Below are 18,956 nucleotides of genomic sequence, written 5' to 3'. Positions count from 1 at the left end.
CAATCCAATTAGACACGATGGATTGATGTCATCGTTGATTAGAATAACTTGCCAACCCTCTAAAATATGAAGGGGCCATTGAAAGTTCAAAAATCAAGGCAAGAGCCGCATCATGTCTCGCAAACACACTGACATCAAACGATGATGATCTATGACGCCTACAACACCAGCCACTCCCGTTCCGCTGGGTCCGCTAGCGGGCCGATAAGACCCACAGTCCAGTCCGTGCCGTCCCGGCCGTCCGGCATCAATGTCGGCACACCTTAATGTCCAAGCCATCAAGGTTCACCAAAGTGTATTTTCCAGTATACAAAATCACCGCTTTTTTATTTTTTGTTTAAGCCTACTTCCCCAGACGTCCAAGCATTAGAAGCCCTCTCCAAGTCCGTGTCATTTCATCATGAATCAACAAACAGAAACCATAAGCGTCATGACTTCCACCGACACCCGAATCAGTGAATCGAAATCGGCTCAAACTCGACATCCTCCTCCACCGCCTCTCCTTCCATTATACCGTGCACGTACGCCGTACCGACAATCCGTCTGAGACCCTCCCGCTCGGCGCTCTTCCTCAACACGAAAGGCGCGTTGCATCCCTTAATCACCCAGATCTCGTCTCCGGCCTCGCATCCGTCCGGCACCATGGAGACATACTTCTCTCCCTTTGCAAGCACCAAATCCAGCGCGGAGCGGGTGGTGAAGATGCGGTTGATGAGGATCTGGCCCGCTGCCACGAGCGCCTCGTTGGCGTCCTCGGCCGATCTACCAGATAGCTCAATCTCGCGGCGCAGAACGTCCCGCTCGGATCTCTCAGGGTCGAGGTCGTCGTCCTCGACGGCCGTGCAGAAGCGGTACGCCAGCTTCAGCGTCGCCATGGGGACTTCCTCCTCGTCGGCCTCGGTCTGGAAGAAGGTGAGTGTTCTCAGGATCGCCTCCAAGCTGGATTCGCCCGTGGGGTAAGTCGCCTTCTCGAAGCCGGGGATCTTCTCGATGAGCTTCGAGAGCGTGACGAGGTCTTTCTTGACCCACATCGACGGACGGTCAGCGTGCAAATGCGCCGCGCGGGGGATGCCGCTCATCTGCGCGATGGTGTCGACCTTGACACCCTTCAACAACAGCTCGTCCTCCGCCTCGTTAGGGTCGAAGCCGAAGTCGAAGTCCGTCTCTCCCGCGGCTTCGGACTCGGCGGCGTCCGCAACAGTCATGCGTCGCCACGGCCTGCGGAAGTCGGGCAGCCAGGAGGGGACCTTGTTGTCGGCGCCGTTGAGGTGTTCCGCGATACCGGCGTGGTCGAGCAGCTCTTCGCTGAAGGGCTCGTGCAAAAGGGTGCGGCCGAAGCGCAGGGCCGTCTCCTCGAATGTCTCCGAGTAGTCGGGGCGGAATTCGGGCCTGTCGCCGTCGGCGGCCAAGCCCAGGAGGGCAAAATAGAAATCCCGCGGGTCGGTGGCTTCGACTTCGCGGAAGGAGAGAAGGAGGCTGAGGAGTTCCGTGGAGCGCTTGGGGTCTTCGCCCTCATCTTCAGACTCCCACTCGCCGTCCTCACCGTCCTCGCCGTCTTCAACCTCCTCAACCTCTTCATCGTCATCGTCATGTCCGTGTGCTCCTCCACAGCAGCCTCCACCGTGCTCGTGTCCATGATCGTGACCATCATCGCCGTGACCGTGCTCTCTGTCGTTTCCTCTCATAGCACCAAGCTGGTAGAAGCGGAGTCTTTGAGCCATGTTGGCCATCAGATCCGCCGCGCTCTCAACCTCGTCGCCCTTCTCGTCAATCAACGGCCAGGGCGGGCTCTCCGGCTCCTCCAGCGCGATCGTGGCCGGCCAGAGCTGCGCCCAGTTCACCGTCTTGTCTCCGCAGATCATCAGCACGTCCCTCGCGAGAATGAACTCCTGCACGATCCAGACCCTCTTGAACCAGGCCCTGTTCCAGAACCGCGACACGGCCAACCACTTCTCGTCGCCTTCGGCCGGCAGCTCCGCCTCGGCGCCTGTCGGCGCATCGGGCACAGGCTCGCCCTGCAAGTCCTCCAGGAACGCACGCGCTCCGGCGTTGAGCGGGTTCGGGATGTTGACCCGCCAGTACTTCTCAATCAGCTCCATCGCCTCCTTGCTGCCGTCGGCCTCCTCGCCGAGGTAAGCGAGAGTCCGGCGGGACCCGACGTAGATGTCGTGCACGAGCATGACCTGCGCCTGCTTCTCCGCCTTGTCGGCCTGGTTGATGCACAGCGCATCGGCCCAGACGTTGCGAGGGCGGTCCTCGAGACGCACGCGCCTGAGGCAGTTGTACAGGTTCTCGGTGATGGAGACCTCGGTGGAGGACAGGGTGATGCTGCGAGGCGTGTCGTTGGAGCCCCAGACGTAAGAGACGGCCTCGTATGAGTCGGCCGTCTCGGGGATCTCGCCGTCGTGTTTGCTGGCCTCGTCGACGTAGGGGTCGACGGCACGGACGATGAGCTCGCCCTTTAAGGGTTCATTGAATTTTCCAGGCGAGAGGGAGAGGATTCTGAAATCCCGCTCACCGAGGGCTGAATAGTTGTATTCGGCCATGGTGGGAGAAAAATCGGTACACAACAGCTTTATTTCTACCAGTTGTGAGTTATTTTTTTACCGAATTTTCGTGGAGTTGAAGGGTGAGTGAGTGAGGTGAAAAAATTCAGCAGCCAGTTTTGGAGATGTGGAGTGAAGTTGGAGATGAGATCCAGGAAAACGCTGCATGAAGATTCCCACACTTTGTGAATGGATTTTCATTGGCGGCGGGCGCTAGTTGCGAACAAGCCACGACCCGGTGGGTTGACTCGATTATTTGAGCTTCTGGATAAAATTATAGCAAGTTTTACTCATGTAGTCTTTTTTATAATTTGTGGCAATCTGATACTTAAATCGTTACTTGATCAACTTGCAAAACTTAAATAGTTGGCATAAGTAAACCTAAGATACAACATCTTCATGAACATGAATAAGTCAGGAAATAATAAATGCGCATAATCATCAATTTATCAAGTATCGCTATAACGGTTTTTTAGTCCATCAATCCTCTGGTTCTATCCAGAATAGAACATTGACCAAACTCCTTCAAAGAACAGTAAAGTTGCCGTCAAGCATCAAGGTCCTTACAGCCCCAGAGCCGAGTTGAAAGCATCGGCAGCAGCCTGGCCTTGCAGGCCCTGTGCATCAGCCTGTCCCTGCTCGCAAGCAGCAACGGCATCATCACCAGCCTGGCACCTCGACGAGAGCTGGCTGCAGATGAAGCTGCTGATAATGTTGATGTTCTGGGCGGAGCCGTGGTCAAAGTCGCCCGCGGGGCCGAAAGACGCCTCCTGGCGTCCGTCGAGACCGGCGGCGAACTGGATGCTGGGGTCCTGGCAGTCGCCAAAGTCGAGCGACTGGCGCGACTGGATGACGGCGATGCGCATTCTCCTGCCCTCGGAGCCGACGCTGGAGGAGCGGCGGAGCTTCTTGAGCGAGGCCGCGGCGAGGCAGTCGTCTTCCTGCGCATCGCAGTCAGCGACGCTGATGTCTTCTGCGCCAGAGTTGGCTGCGTCGGCGCAGGCGTTGTGCTGGACGGCACATGAGCGCTGGAGGGCGGCGCCGGCGTTTTGGAAGGTAGAGCCGTTGACCTCGAACGGCTTGGAGGCGGAGGAGGAGGTGACGGGGGGAGGAGGGCCACCGAGGTTGCCGGTGAAGGTTTGGACGTCGGTTCCGGTAGCGGCACCGTTGCCTGCGTTGTTGTTGTTGTTGTTGTTGTTGTTGTTGTTGTCAGCATTGTCGTTGCCAGCGTTGCCGTTGCCAGCATTGCCATTGTTCTGGTTGCCGTTGTTCTGGTTTCCACCATTGTTGGCATTGCCGTTACCAGTGTTGTCGGCAGCATCATCAGTGTTGTCAACGTTACCATTGTTGTTTTGGTTTCCGTTGTTCTGGTTTCCGTTGTTCTGGTTTCCGTTGTTGTTCGCATTGCCATTTCCAGTGTTGTCGTTGGCAACATCGCCAGTGTCATCAACATTGCCGTTGCCAGTGTCATCAGCGACATCATCAGCAACATCGTCGGCGTTATCATTGCCATTGTTGTTGCCGTTGTTAGCGTTGCCGTTATCAACATTACCGTTGTTGTTCTGGTTGTTGTTGTTGTTGCCGTTGCCATTAGCAGCATCATCTGCGGCTCCATTGTTATTGGCGTTGCCGTTGTTCTGGTTGTTGCCGTTATCGACATTGCCATTGTCGTTCTGGTTACCACCGTTGTTGACATTACCGTTTCCAGTGTTGTCAGCAGCATCACCAGTGTTGTCGACATTGCCGTTGTTGTTCTGGTTGTTGTTGTTGTTGTTGTTGTTACCGTTGGCATTCGCATTGTTGCCACCACGGCGGGCTACAAAGCCGGAGCCAAATGCGCTTCGCGAGCTACGGCGGAAGTTTCTTCTCGCAACGGCGGTAGAGTTGCCAGCAGAGCAGGCTGGAAGAACACAGGTTAGTCATGCAGTCTGGCCGAGTGAAGTGTCGTAGATAGAGATGACTTACAAGCACCGGAACCATTGTTGCCGGTGTTACCTCCCGCAGTGCCGTTGTTGCCTCCAGCATTACCGTTGTTTCCACCGGCATTGCCAGCGTTACCACCGCCGCCACCAGCAACATCGGCAACAGCAGCTTGAATCTCCTCGGGTGTAGCGTCCTCGACGAGCAGGCCCTGGGTGAAGATACATCCCTCGGCGTCGTCGATATCGTTACAGCTGTTACCGGCTCCGGTAGAGTCGTTTGGCTACATCACCGTCAGCATCCGATCACCATTCATCAGTAACCACAAAATACTCACATCTCCAGGCGCAAAAGTGCCCGATTCAAGGGCAAGAAGGGGATCAGCGCCGACGGAAGCAAGCTGTCTCGCAAGTTCCAGAGTGATGGCCTTATTCTCCTCGGCAGCGTTCTCGGAGGCCGGGTCCTGGTGCTGGGTAAGGGCGGCGATCTCGGGGTTCTGGGCAGTCTCGTCGCACAAGACGCTCTTAAGACCGACGGAGCCAGTGTTACGCTCGATAGCGCGGAAGACGAGGGCGCTGGCCATGCCGTCGACGTCACCGGCTGCCTTGGCGGCACTGAACGCCGAATCGGCCGTTATCTGGTGCAGACAGTCGGGGTTGGTGACGTCGCCGGCGCCAGCCTGCGCGGCGGCGTTACCGAGGAGTCCGAAGACGGAGTCCTGGATGTTGAACGGGTTGTCGAGCGCCAGGAGGGCGTTGACGGCCTTGAGGTACTTCTCGTGGGAGTGTTCCTGGGGCACCTCGGCGGCGGCAAGGCCGACGAGAGCGGCGAGGACGGTGTTGGTTTGGAACTTCATTGTGATAATAGCTCCGACTTTTTCTTTATAATCCGGGTAGAATGGAAGTTTGGTAAAATACAATAAAAGTCCAAAAAAGAAGGGCCGGCCCAAGATGTTTGGAAGGGACTCGAAAGTAAAGAATGGAAGAGTGGAAAATAAAAGAATACAAAAGTTCACAGAACTGAACGAAGGAGAAGAGATCTGTTGGATGCGTGGTGAGGAAACAAAATCATTGTCGACCTTCAGCGAGAGACATGGACTTATATACAGACACGATGACAGGCAAAACGAAGACAAAAACAACATACGGCTCCCGGAGACGTCCACGCCATCTTGGTATCTTCGTCTCATCATCCCCCCCACGACCGCGACGTTGACGGCCAGCCCCTGAGCAACTCGCTTAGGACGCCTAGCCCGCCGATCCCTTGGGAAGTCGAGCGTGTCACCGCGGTGGTGATGCGCCTTGGCGGTGTTGAGGCCTGGGAGTTGCTGGGTGGGTATGAAGTATCGGCTGCACTGAGCTCCGGCACGGCTCGCCCACATGAAGGGAGAAGGGAGGCATCAGTGGTGGCGGCCATGCGCAGGAGAACTTCCGTTACGCATCCACAGTGTGTAACGGATACGCGTTTGCTGGCAGCATTCAGGAAGACTGCCTATTTCGGCTGTTGGCCCGATGAGAGGATGATGGAGAAGTGAACTTGAAGTATAGCCTCGATCAACCTTGAAAAAACTTCAGAAATCCCAACACACAGAAGGATTGTGTCTCGATCTCTAGAGACGATAGTTGAGAGCACTCCCAGTTAACACTGCTCAAGGCTCATCTTTTCCGAGCACCTCGGGCATTTCCAACAAAACCAACATCATACACCTTCATCCATTTCAATAGTGTCGTCTTCAACCCGTAAACTCAAAAGGAGCCTCAGCAATCGAGAAAACAATCAAGATGTGGTCCCTCCGCCCCCTGCCCTTGGCAACAGAGCTGAAGTTAAGCAGAGTTTGAGGCAAGCGGCAATCAGACGGCAGCTGTCGCGAAACAGCGTCTCATCCACTCCGAGCCGCTTCTGCAAGAGACGTTATTGGCCGGAAGCCATCCGTGCGGACATGTGGGGGTGCAGGGGTCTCGGGGGTAACACACCCCGGTCAACAACAACGCTCCCCGAACCAGGGCGACAAACCAGGTATTTCCCATTTTGCTCCTTGCCTTGATATTGCTTGAATGGCATCCAGATCTAAATAGTTGAGATGACAGAGTTATATAGTACCGGTCTAATAATATGATTGTATTCCATCTCAAGGTTTTGGGTTCGGAGATCAAGACATATTTCTGCGTCCAGGAAACTCATTTCTGACCCATCATAACAATTTGGAGATTGAACAACAAGACAGACATACACAACTCAACCGTCTTCTCATTTACATTAACCGACAGAAAATGGAACAGACTACCACGATCTCTAACCCTATCCCAGATAAACACACAACGTGCCCCGCAAGCAAACTTGGAATGCAGTAGTTAATCTTCTCATCCCACGATCCCAAAACAAAAGGACCCTCTCTGCCGCCCGGGTCTCGACAGCACCTGCAACGCCCAGCCACCCCTCAAAACATGTCGTTTCCTCCCGTACGCGTCTAAGTATCCAGAAACCGCCAACACTCCCTGAAGAATGCAGATGGGGTCTCTTTCAGGACATGGTACCATCCCCTCCAGGCTGTCGTCCCATCCTCAACCGACCCAGTCCCGGGGATCTTCCCACCCCCCAGGACACACCAACGCGTCACCCGTCATACCTACCACACGGCGATCTTTGTAGATGGATGAAGCTGGCACGAGGGCGGCCCGGCTACCGAGTCCAATTATGCGCCACACGTACGTCCCCTTCTCTAGCTTAAATTATGCCCGTCGTGGTAGCCCACAGTGGTTGGTAGTCCACGTTTTAGACGTCTCGGTCTGATCGACGAAAAGGCACACCCACCGTCACCGTCTCGGCAAAACTCCGTATTTCAAAATCACAATTTCCGCCGTACGTGTTGGTCCCGGTTGTCTGGACTATTTCAACCGCTCGTAGTTTCCTGGTACCGAGCACTTCGGCTTGGTTTGAGCGTCTTCATCCGAATGCCGTCGTAGATCGATACCGTTTCCAGGTCCTTGGAGAGCATTCCTCCCATCTTCCGCAATGCACTTGGCTTTTCTTTCTCTCTCTCTCTCTTTTTTTCTCTCTCGTGGGAATCAGCCAATCACTTCCAAAATTACATCACAAACCTTGCCAGTAGTGGATTATTATGAAGTTGCGAGGCTACTCATTGTTCCTGGACGCTCTGTGACTTTTGTACAATGGCATCATTGCCCGGGGACACGTCTAAGAAAAAAGAAAAAAACCTCTCTCTTTGACTCTCTGGAACCCAAACCCCCAGCACCATTTCGTCTCCGATGCAAAAAAAGAAAATAGTTCTCTAGTTGGTTGTTGTTGCCATCAACACCCCGTCCCCCACAAAGGGGGGGCGTGGCCTTTGTCTCTCCTCTCTCTCGTCTTCCGTCTTATACTCTTACAAAGGTGGTACTTAACCAATGACCAGCTTGCCATCCTCACCAAAGTCGTACTCGGGGATCTCGAGGTTGAGGGGGGCAGGTCCTTTCCTGATACGTCCGGAGATATCGTAGTGAGAACCGTGGCAGGGGCAGAACCAACCACCGTAGTCACCGGCCTCGCCGATGGGGACACAACCCAAGTGCGTGCAGACACCTGGAAAAGGCCGAAATGTTAGCTCATATGATTTCTTGACTTGACCAGGTGATGTGGGATGCCAAGCCACGAGGGCATGTTGTTCCGCCGTGACTGATCCCAATATGGCCAGGAAATCGAGACAAAGGATTTTGGCGACATGAAAAAAATCGTCGCAGTCGAGAAATCACTTACCCAACATGACGAGCCACTCGGGGTTCTTGACACGGTCGTCATCGGTCTGGGGGTCACGGAGGGCGGTAACGTTGACCTTGTTGGCCTCGTCGATCTCGGCCTGGGTACGGTGGCGGATGAAGACGGGCTTGCCTCTCCACTTGATGATGACCTATAAATCGTCGAATATCAGTAAAAATGTTTAGTCGATCAAATTACCGGATGCCGCATCAGGCCACTCACGTTCTTGCCCTCGGGGATGGCGTTGAGGTCAACCTCGACCTTGGCCATGGCCAAAACGTCGGCGGAGGCGGACATGTTGACAAGGAACTCTGCAAATCAAACGACCCGTCAGTCTCTGTTCAATCCCATTGCAACCCAAAATATCCAGTTCGTCGCATGTCCGTTCAATTGTCCGGCGGATGGTTGAAAAGGGCTGTCCTACCCTGAACAGTGGACTTCGCGCCGGCGGCGGTGATGGCGCCCATGGTGCCGACCATGAAGTATCCGAAAAGCTGGTTGGTGCCGACGGAGCCCTTGCTCATGTACTTGCTGAAGTCGGGGATGTTGCTGGCCTTCTGGGCGCCCTTGAAGGGGCTCGAGTAGCTCGAGGCGGTGCTGTCGTTCCGGGCGGCCGAGGTGCTGAGGGCGCGCGCAGCCGTGGTCGCGGTCTGGCTGCTTCTCGACAGCTGCCGCAGGCAGATGCGGGAAGCGGTTGTGAGGGACGCCATCTCGTGGGATTCGGGAGGTGGAGGGGAGAGGGTTGAGGACTGATTGCAGGTTGCAATTGGTGAGGGATGACGTTTGGGTAGGAGAGCGTCTTTTTTCGTGATGCTGTGGTTTGAGGATTGCCGAAAGCTTTCTGGCTGGTGGCCTGAGGCAGAACGTTCTGAAATTGGTGCCTGTTGATTGGTTGGTGGGGACAGCTCATACCCGGCCCTTCCCGGAGTGGCGCAAGTTGTGACTGGGCAATACTGGATACATGCGACACCCCCATTAGCAGATTGCATCCGCAGGCAAATTTTTGATCGTCATTCTCCGTTCATCCATTTCCCACCGGTACCGACATGCAACTGTCAATTTGGTCAGGAATCTCACAACTAGCCTTTTCGACGTCTCTTTTGCTAATAACGTTTACAAAATTACTCATTCAAGGTCGTCTAGTGGGATCTGAGTGGCTCAGTGCCTGCATCCCGTTACATGAGTATCCTCTATCCTACATATGCATATCCATCTTTAATGCATGCGCTTTAGCTCCTCGACCAAGTTTCGCATGCTCTCAACCGTAGGACCTAACCCTTGAACGATGGCTTCTTGGTCTGACTCCTTGAGGTCCAAGAACCGTTCAATCAACTCACCGTCAACAAATCGAAACGGTGCGTCAGCATCACGCTTTGCGTTCCGGAACCCTCGCCACGACATGAATGACAGTCCGGTGCCACTCTCAGTCTCCGCTTGACCCAGTGTTTTAACTACTCCAGCCAATCTCTCTTGGAACTGAAGCAGCAGGCTCTGGTACTCGGACTTGATGTCTGCGAAGACATACAATGATCCCTCGACCTACAAAGTGTCAGAATTCTACATGTTTGAACGGCTCTGGCTCATGTTACTTACCGTTGCAAGAAACGCCTTGGGATGAATAGGGTCGTTGTCATTGGGCGTGACGTCCAGTGGCCGGATCTTGTTGATTTGTTCTCCAAGATGAAACTCGCTGGTGACTTCCATTTGCTTCTTGTCGTGCTCCGTCGGCGCGTTGGGATTTCTCCTCAGCACCATGAGGTTACCTTGCGCATCTGCCTCCAGCCATGTATGTCCTTCCAGATGGCAAACTGATGTAGCCCAAATGTATTGGAAATGCCGTGCTCGCTCGACAAGACGTGCCTTATTCCCCTCCTGAGCTGAAATGAACTCAAGCAGTGTCAATGACTGCATCAGGTCGGCAACGCCAATCATGTTACCGCTGACGTCAAGGTCAACGGGGAATGTAGAGGGGCGGAACGTTGCCAGTTTCTGCAGCGCTCCTGACGTTGTGGATTCCTCTGCGTAATCGTAAACAACTACTGTCTTGCTGAGGCCAGCAACGAGCTTGTCTCCCATCACAGCGAGGCTTCGACATGCACCTTTCAGCTCATGACTAACGATCTGGTAAGGATTCTTGTCCGAATCAACACCGAGGACCAGTATTCGACCCTTGACGTCGTTGTGCTCGCCGATTTCTGGATCAGCTAGATAACTTGTGCCAACCACGAACCTTTCAGCCGGCTGACCTGTACTATCTGGAAGCTCGGCTCTAATGACGCTCTCGACAAGTTCCGTTGATGCGGCTCCATCGAGATAGAATGGTTTGCCAACAGTCCCAAGGACGATTTCATCCACTAGTAGGAAGCTGCTGGTCACCATCTCCTCGTTATTAACGAGTTCTCTGCGAATGGTGCCAATGCCAAATGCCCGTAATGCTGGCGAGTAGGCAACTCTGCGCACAGTTTGGCGTAGGGGGAGTGGGTTAACATGTGTCCTCCTCTCTGCGTCGATATGAGCGATGCGGACGTTTTTATCAGTCGCAAGGAAGATGGCGTCGGGAAAAGCTTCTGAATCAAAAGGGGCAATATAAGTGACATCCTCCGCAGTCGCAGCCGAGTAGATAATGCGTCCCTCCGAACTGTAAATAAGACTTGAGTGCTCAGTGGTTGCAAAAACGTTGCTAATTCCAGCTTCTCCAGGTCGAGGCAAGATGTGCAAGCCTGCCTGTTTGCTGCCTAAGGTGACACTCTTTCGACTAGATAGTGAGTAGTTGTCCTTTGAGACGTTGAAGGATACAACTTGTCCATCCTCCATAGAAACAAAAAGAGTGGGACCAAGAAGGTGCGGCGGATGGAGCTGCACCAACACTACGTCTCGCGGTACGGAGACGCTGTCATCTGTTTGTTTAATGGTTTCTCCGTGTAGAGCATTTAGAGTTCGAAGGTCGATGATGGAAACTGAGCCCGTCGCCCAGAAGCCAACTACACCAACATCTTCAAGATCTTTTGCCGCGTGGATGCAAGAGATTTGATCCCCTTCGCCTCCAACTCCACTGCCTAACACTTGCTCCCGGGCAGACAGGTTTTCCTGGAGGCTGAGAGAAACTAATGATGTGCCATTGATGGATAAAAGTACCCATTTGCCGTTGGATGACGCATTGACGATACTTTTGCCTTCTGGGACGGACCATGTGCTAAGAGTAGTGCCGCCTTCTGCATCGAGTAGTGCCACGCTGGTAGCCGTGACCTGTAGCAGCTGACCATTTGGCAAAGTCGATGCAACTAATGTTGGCCTATCCAGAGTGAGGCCTTGGAATTGAAAAACTTCTTCAATACCGCCTTCAGCGTCAAACCTGAAGACTCTCGTGTCTGTGATGAAAGAGACGACCAGGGTATCGTCCTTATCCGAATTATGTGACCGAAGCGTGAAAAGACCGCGAACATCACCGAGGTCTTCCAAAACGCCAATATCCTCTAGACCAACACTGCTCCGAATGCTCCTCAAACTTCCATTTTGGTGAACACCACATCCCGCCACAATACGAGCTTGGCCCGATGAGAAAGCATTTCCAACCTGGCTATCGCCGGCATTTCCCAGGTCCATGATGGAGAAATCAAGGATGGGCGCAATGTTCGGAATAGTCTGAACTAGCTTTGTAGTACCTTGCTCGATGTCAACCTGGAGCAGCTGCGAATCGCCATAATGTGAGCCCAGGAATAGCATGCCATCGCCCATGTAGACTAAGCAGGAAGCCCGAGATGTAAGGCCGAGGAGTGTGACGGTTAGTTCTGTCACGACGACACCGTCGGTTTCGATTGTCAGAAGATGTAGGTTGCCGTAGTCGTCAGAAAGGAAGTAGTTCCTGACATCGTACTCGGCCCAAGCAACAAAAATGGTTGGGTTGGCCAAGCTAGTAGAGACTGTTGTTTTTGTCAGGGTGTCGACATAGACCAACAAGGTCTCTCCAACAACGATGAGGCCGCCTAGTTGGGCCTTGGCAGTTGAAGTATCTCTCTTGTGGTAGCGCTTGACTTCATCTTCCTCAACATTGACAGGAATGACGATTCTCGCGTAAGGGTCCTGTATGTCCATCTCGAACTCCCTGTCCTTTTCCGAGTCGAACTTGGACACATTCGTGTTTCTATCATCGCTCATGAGTCGGTATACGGCTAGCCTAGCGTCTTCCTTATCAACCTTGGACTGATACAGAAAGGCGATGGTGGGGTGGCCAGTCTCGGTAGGGACGAAGGTGCTAGCCTTCATGAAGAGCTCCGATAGTCGAACCTGTGCCCATGCAGGATCAAGGCGGAAGGTATATGGTGCCCTGGCTCCTAGGCGCATCACGTTCATGACGCCCTCCCATAAGTGCATGGCCATGAACCTGCCTGACGGATCTACCAAACACTTGTCCTGGCTTTGAGCCTCGCGCATGTGAGGCTCTGCAACATCTTCGATGACTTGCTCAGTCACCAGCTTTTGGCGCTCGGGATCCCATTTTGCAGTGAAGTATTGAAAGCGGTCGGTACCGACAAACAGGAGATCGGTCTTGGAATCTTTGGGGCTAAGACGCTGGAGAAGGAGGATCGTTCCGTATAGCGAAGCAGAATCGACGAGGTACATGTCGTTGGGCGTGACGCGCCATATTTCGAGTCGGTTTGATCGTCTTGAGGAAACCGTCAGCACATTGAACAAAAGGAGTTAATACCGCCACCAGCAGCAACTATCAAGAGCAAGGACCAAGCTGATGGAGGGGCAAGCTTGATGCAGGGTAGACTTACGACACCACTAAGCTCTCCTCGTCTTCGGACAGGCGCAGCCTCAAGGCTTGCCGTATGCTGCTAGGCCGGTGAATGGGAGCAACGTAGGACATTCTGACGGTCTGTGAGCTTTGTGAAGAGGGAGCTCTGTCCCAATGTTGCGGCCATGGACAATGGGCAAAGGTAGGCGATTTGGTCGGTGCTTCTGCGTCGGAGTTTAGCCAGAACGTCCGGGCCCTCCACTGAGGCACGATTTCATCATCAACTCAGCACTTGAGAGTGGGGCCGTAGTCTGCCATCAGCACCTCATCTCACAGCAATCTAGTCCCACAACGGCCACTACGGGGGATAGGTGCTGCCGGGGGGTTACAGGCACCCTCGCCTAACGCAGGGGCCACTACTCAGCGTTGACACCCCGCCTTTGGTTGGCGCTTGGACACTGCCTATCTCTCAGAATTACGCACTGTCAAATTTAACCAAACAGAGCAAACATATACTGTGTAGATTCGGATCAGTCAAACACGGTACACTGGCCCTTAGATGACGGGGAGCTACCTATTGGGTCAGGCACTGCCTCTGTTTTATCAGATTAAGAACGGATATGTTTCTTCCCGGCCATTTCAACTCATCAAAAGTTCTAGCTTGTGAAAGCCATCGGGGACGATGCCTCTTAATGCTTCCGACAGTTCGTCCCTCAAAGCATTTCTCTCCCTTTCAGCCCAGTTAGGATGACAGGCCTAAAGAAGACGACACATTCTATCTACACAAGTCCCCGATGTCAACAGATGCCAGGCGGCTTTCACGGACATCTTCGGTTGGGAAGCTCCCATAGCATCGCCCACGTCAAGTGAGGCTCCGAGGCTCCATATTTTGTCATATCCAGACGCTGCTCTTCGAGGTCCTTGAAACCGGCTTTCTGATATAGACGATGGCCATACAACGATGATTCCAAGTACGCCGGTACGCCCAACCGGACAGCTTCCTGCATTATTGGGGTGAGCAGCTGCAGTCCCGCGCCCCGTCGCTGGTGCTTGGGGTCTGTCACCAGGACGTGAAGGTCTTTCGTTCAGGGTTAGTTATTGACCGATAGTGCTCACCCTGATGAGTTGGACTGCCGAGTTACTTACAGACACTTGGCTTGCCAACCATCAAACGCTCCCGCATGTTATCCATGCCGACAAACAGCATTGTACAAGCCTCTGGGTTGGATCCGGGACCAAACACACGTGGCTTCGGCGTTGGCAACCCCTCCGGATAGCTGTGGAACTTGCACCAAGCTACAATCGCCTCATCGCCCTCGAGATCCGTGTCCACAGCCTTAAACATGCGCACGGTCGGATCTTCCCGATATTCCTTTGCTAAGCCATCGGCTCTCAATTCCAAAAAGTTTTCTGGCATGGGTCCGGGGAATAGGATCTTATTGAACGGCCCCTGTGCAAAAGCGTCATGCTCGATTTCGGCACAGCGCCGTAAATCGTTGACAAGGACAGGCTGGATGTCGATGGGCATATTTGCGATTGCTTGTGTGCTGACCTTTGGCCACTTTCAAAAGTCTTTTCTTGGGGTTTATGAACTCGCTCGATTTGCGTGCAGACTGGTCCTACAAGTATTATAAATGCTTGCCTACCTTGCATACCGTCTGGGGAAGCGTGGGATCCGAAATGGGCCGATCTGAAGAACCCATATTACAAGACCTTCGGTCTGACTCATCACCGTCCTTTTGGTGCTGGAGTGGGGTCGTTATTGATGGGTTCTCGTAACCCATTTAGGAAATTCTATCCCGTATGGCGAGTGATGACAAACATGCAGCTTCGTGAATCTGCATGCAGAATGCGACATTGGAATCTCTCCTGAAGATTTGAATATTTGTAATTCATGCAGAAGGCGAACTGGATATGTCCTGCTTATAGCCAGAAATAAATTAACCTCAAGGTTTTCCCCCGGCAACGTCAAAAGGCTTTTTGCATATTTGAACGATCAACATGCGGAGAACTATTCCCAACTCACTTTATTCTGATGATGAGTGCCGATCTGTTTCTACCCTCTCCATAGAGAAACCCCTACAATCCGGTGTCTTTGGAGGTGGCCAGTGTTATTTGACGCACGCATTGTCAACTATTATCCGAAGTTATTGATCGGGGAGCTATGTCCTTGACAATGGCAACAAGCTATGAACTCCCCGACTCGATCCCCGAATAACCTGATTCCAGCTGGTTTCCAATGCTCTATATCAAATAAGAACTTATCAATATGGTCTGCGGGGACGTGCTGCGAATGTCAAAGAGCATAGACTACCTTGGATGCAAAGCGCATGGACGCAATAGAGTTGACAAGTGAAAGGGTTATAGCAGCCAGCCAATAGGTGCGCAGTGCGCCCGGGCTCTGTTCTGTCTTTATTGAGACAGCATCAATCCCCTCACCACAAATTGGAAGCCCTCGAAACGCAGCCTAGATCTCGCCTTGCGTCCCCGGTCACCTACCAGTCTCCTAATCGAACTAGGCCATCGTCCTTCGTCCAATGAATCGACGTATGGCAGCTGTTCCTGGGAGTCCGGGAAACCACCGAGCACTGGCATGTCGATGCTCATTGCACCATGTCGCTAGGGCCGCATGCCTGATGCATCGGCAGCTTGTCTGCCCTACCCGTAAGGAGGCTGGTAGCACAGATCAGGAGTTCCCCCCCCGAACAAGGTAGTGTGTTCCCTTTTCGGTAACCGATGAACGGCCGTTGAGCTCTCATGTACTGTCAAGTTGTCAAAAGTGAGCACAAACACTTGGGAATACATCCGGCCGAGAACCATTGACAATCAGCACAGACTCCGACAGCCTGTATCCGACAAATCTCTGCGTCGGGGACGCATAGTTGCGAGGGCTCCAGGCTTCAACTTGAATATGGCACTCTGTACCATCCAGCTGCAGATGCGAGGACTATATCGCCACATTCACTTTACGGAAGTGTCTCACGGTCTCACTTCTGCCGACGCACAAGGGAGCTAATGGGTAGCTTATTTGCTCTATTATGGTCGATTGTTGCCAAGGCCCCAGGCCATCACAGACATATCGATTGAAGTTTATAAACCCATTCGATCTCCCGACGAGAGGAAACTTTTCTTTTGGAGCATCAGACAAGAAAACTCAGGGTCAGAAGCTTGGTCACTTCGAAGCTACGCTACATCTTTATTTGACTTTTAGGACCCTTCGTCTGCCATCAACCGCATCTTCAAAAAACAAAATGTTCACCCTTCGCCTGGTCGTCGCTCTCCTTGGTCAGTCAGCCATCATTGCTGCTGCACCCGTCCACTCCATCAAGGCCCGCGATAACCTCGACGTCATCGAGAATGCCCTTGCTCCTGTCTCTCAGTCTCTTGCCCAGGTTGACGCCGCCGTCCTTGCTCTTGATGGCGGCGCGGTCACGGCCAACAACCTCCTCGTCTTTTCCCAGCAGGCCCAGGCCACCACCGATCAGGCAACTTTTCAAATCCAGTCTGCCGGAGACCTTGGCCCCATCAGGGCTGCTAGGCTGCGCCGCATCACAGACGGTCTCCTTGACCAGACAACCACTACCGTCGGCGACTTGGTCTCCAGGAAGCCCATTCTTGACAACCTTGGCGTGAGCAGCGTTGCCCTCGACTCCCTTCAGAGGCAGAAGATCTCCACCATGGCTCTCAGTGCTGCCATCGAGGAGAAGGTCCCCAGAGTCGGCCAAAGAATCGCCGAAGAGGACAGAGTCCAGCTTGAGTCCATCCTCGACCAGGGCATCAGCGCCTACTCCCAGCCCGCTGTGCAGGCAGTTCCCGTCACCGTTGTCCCTGCTACTACCCCGGCTCCCCCCGGCACTGTTGTGCCCGCGGTCCCTGTTGCTGCTCCACCTGCCGCTGCTCCCGCTCAGCCTCCAGCGGCTGCTGTTCCCGCGCCTCCCGCCGCAGCGCCTGCTGAGCAGCCTGCCCAGCCTGTCGCTGGTGCCCCGGTTCCTCCCGCCGTTCCGGCTGTGACTCCTGGTGCTGCTCCCCAGGCTGGTGTTCCCGTTGCAGCTCCTGCTCCGGTAGCCGGAACTCCTCCCCCTGCTGTCCCCGTGGCCGTTGTCCCTGCCCCCGCCACCCCGCCTCCTCAGATTGCCCCTGCCCCTGGACGCAAGGACCGCAAGAGGAAGAAGAAGGCCGGTGCCATCAGACTCGAGGCTGAGCCCGAGGCTGAGGACATTGAGGACGAGGAGTAAAACCACATACACAACATGTACTTTAAATTAGGAGTCGTCGGCGTTTCAAGGCACCAAACCCGCGCGCGGGATAGCGAATAGGGAATTATGACGGATGATTACAAGATTAAACCTATAATAGAATGGAGCTTAATGCATCATACACTAAAAATCTTTTTGTCTTACCTTTTTTGGAAAATGTGACTATTTGCTGCGAGGGGGTTTCGACTACTGCTAGTTTATCGTGCTTTAGGTTATGCAGACTTTAGGTTTCGATGTTGGCTGTGCGTTTGCAGTCGGTGAGGACGCGGCTGCGAGGTTGAAACATTATTTACTGAGGCTATGGCATATGTGCAGAAGTCTGCAGCGAGCATTCTGGCTTCCGATACACTAGGGATGCAGGCTGGCATCGTTGATCGATTAAGGTAGTCGTCGAGGCAAGTAGACGAGTGTTTGACCCGAACTGGTCCCGTACATGGCCTCTAACTAGAACCTATTCACAAATATTCAAGGAAAAGGATGTGCATAAATCTGTATGAATTTTGTGAAATGGGACAAAGGCATATTATCCTCTCCTGTAGTGGCAGTGTTACCAGTAACCCCCGAATGAGAATGTTGATTTCGTGAGTAGACTAACAGAGCTCACAATCCTCACTTCTAACTTAAGCGCGCGTTACCTAGACGAATTTGGTTTGTTGGTTCTAAATAATGCAGGGGTTAAATCGCCCATTTCCCGCCTCTAAATAGCTTACTTTTGGTTAACCTCAGGTTCTCCTCATTCTCCTCATACGGCTTAAGAACCTCACCAACTTCTTGTTTATACTTATCAGATCGCAAAAATCACTCAATGGTCACTGAAACTATTATCGACACGGCTCCAGGTGATCCTGGAAAATCACCTCAAGCTGAAGTTAAATCATACCCCTTGGACGGTGTGGAGCTCGACTCCGTCTCCAATGAGGATCTAGCAAAACTTCTCTTCACGGCGCCTGTTCTGTATGAAGCCGGCAGCAACAGAATTGTGCGAATCTCGAAAGAAATGGTTTTAAAGGGCTCTGGCACAGTATCGAAATGTGAAGGCGAAACACAGCGATTCGCCGCAGCTCATGGATTGCAAGTGCCAACAGTTCATCGCATCTTTTCTCTAATAGGGTTTTACCCAGGCTGGCCCGAAGAGACAGGTTGGTTTATGGTCATGGACTTCGTACCCGGTACCTCACTTGAAGATGCCTGGCCAGATCTAGACACAGAAGCGCGTGAGTCTGTTACGGCCGAGGTTGCCGAGATGATCAACAAAATGCAATCGCTCGACTTAGTTGGCATGCCTCCGGGCCCTATCGGACATGAAGGGGACGAGCCGTGGCGGGGTCCTTACTTCACTGCTTACGGAACAGGGCCTTTCCGTACTTTGAAAGAGATGGAGGATTGGTACAACCATAAATTAGACGTATGCATACGACTCACACAGGCGAAAGCCGACGTTCCACGATTTGCCTTCGAGAGAGCGGTGCTTACGCATCAAGATATTGCTCCACGAAATCTCGTTATTAGAGATGAAGACCAAAAGATATGTCTCATTGATTTTAGCATGAGCGGAATTTATCCGGTTGGCTTTGAGCAAGCTGCTTTGGCAAGGCAGGCTTTCGGCAAGTGGGACAAAGAATTCAGAGAGATGGTTCTTTCAAAGCTGGCATACCGAGGAGATCTAGAGCTACGACAACTCAGAAATGTCATGTATGGTCTCACCACGGGAGTTCTCCTGTAACTTAATGTGCAGATGTCTGA

At 53.1% G+C, this 18,956-nt stretch overlaps 7 protein-coding genes across 7 annotated transcripts; 2 read left to right on the top strand and 5 right to left on the bottom strand.

Annotated features, from left to right (window-relative positions):
• Positions 1–452: 452 nt before the first annotated feature.
• CTRU02_214587 (ankyrin and het domain protein) lies at positions 453–2,546 on the bottom strand (the record flags this gene model as incomplete). The annotated part of the gene is made up of 1 exon (XM_036727775.1): positions 453–2,546. One exon carries the CDS (start codon positions 2,544–2,546, stop codon positions 453–455), a length of 2,094 nt encoding a protein of 697 aa, XP_036580304.1.
• A 563-nt stretch (positions 2,547–3,109) lies between these two features.
• CTRU02_214586 (uncharacterized protein) lies at positions 3,110–5,322 on the bottom strand (the record flags this gene model as incomplete). Its single annotated transcript, XM_036727774.1, has 3 exons — positions 3,110–4,446; positions 4,512–4,749; positions 4,804–5,322. 3 exons carry the CDS (start codon positions 5,320–5,322, stop codon positions 3,110–3,112), a joined length of 2,094 nt encoding a protein of 697 aa, XP_036580303.1.
• A 2,541-nt stretch (positions 5,323–7,863) lies between these two features.
• On the bottom strand, positions 7,864–8,929 carry CTRU02_214585 (cytochrome c reductase iron-sulfur subunit; the record flags this gene model as incomplete). Its single annotated transcript, XM_036727773.2, has 4 exons — positions 7,864–8,045; positions 8,220–8,370; positions 8,442–8,530; positions 8,644–8,929. 4 exons carry the CDS (start codon positions 8,927–8,929, stop codon positions 7,864–7,866), a joined length of 708 nt encoding a protein of 235 aa, XP_036580302.2.
• Positions 8,930–9,434: 505 nt separating this feature from the next.
• CTRU02_214584 (DNA damage-binding protein 1a) lies at positions 9,435–13,089 on the bottom strand (the record flags this gene model as incomplete). Its single annotated transcript, XM_036727772.1, has 3 exons — positions 9,435–9,758; positions 9,813–12,882; positions 12,998–13,089. The coding sequence occupies 3 exons, from the start codon at positions 13,087–13,089 to the stop codon at positions 9,435–9,437; spliced, it is 3,486 nt and encodes a 1,161-aa protein (XP_036580301.1).
• Positions 13,090–13,775: 686 nt separating this feature from the next.
• Positions 13,776–14,485, bottom strand: CTRU02_214583 (acetyltransferase; the record flags this gene model as incomplete). Its single annotated transcript, XM_036727771.1, has 2 exons — positions 13,776–14,035; positions 14,104–14,485. The coding sequence occupies 2 exons, from the start codon at positions 14,483–14,485 to the stop codon at positions 13,776–13,778; spliced, it is 642 nt and encodes a 213-aa protein (XP_036580300.1).
• Positions 14,486–16,208: 1,723 nt separating this feature from the next.
• On the top strand, positions 16,209–17,192 carry CTRU02_214582 (cell wall protein; the record flags this gene model as incomplete). Its single annotated transcript, XM_036727770.1, has 1 exon — positions 16,209–17,192. One exon carries the CDS (start codon positions 16,209–16,211, stop codon positions 17,190–17,192), a length of 984 nt encoding a protein of 327 aa, XP_036580299.1.
• An 826-nt stretch (positions 17,193–18,018) lies between these two features.
• On the top strand, positions 18,019–18,936 carry CTRU02_214581 (C6 zinc finger domain protein; the record flags this gene model as incomplete). Its single annotated transcript, XM_036727769.1, has 1 exon — positions 18,019–18,936. One exon carries the CDS (start codon positions 18,019–18,021, stop codon positions 18,934–18,936), a length of 918 nt encoding a protein of 305 aa, XP_036580298.1.
• Positions 18,937–18,956: the final 20 nt, after the last annotated feature.

This window comes from Colletotrichum truncatum (assembly GCF_014235925.2).
Source record: "Colletotrichum truncatum strain CMES1059 chromosome Unknown Contig_0011, whole genome shotgun sequence".
Lineage (NCBI taxonomy): Eukaryota > Fungi > Ascomycota > Sordariomycetes > Glomerellales > Glomerellaceae > Colletotrichum > Colletotrichum truncatum.
Note: the sequence above shows the minus strand (reverse complement) of the source record. Positions and strands in the feature narration are given on the sequence as shown.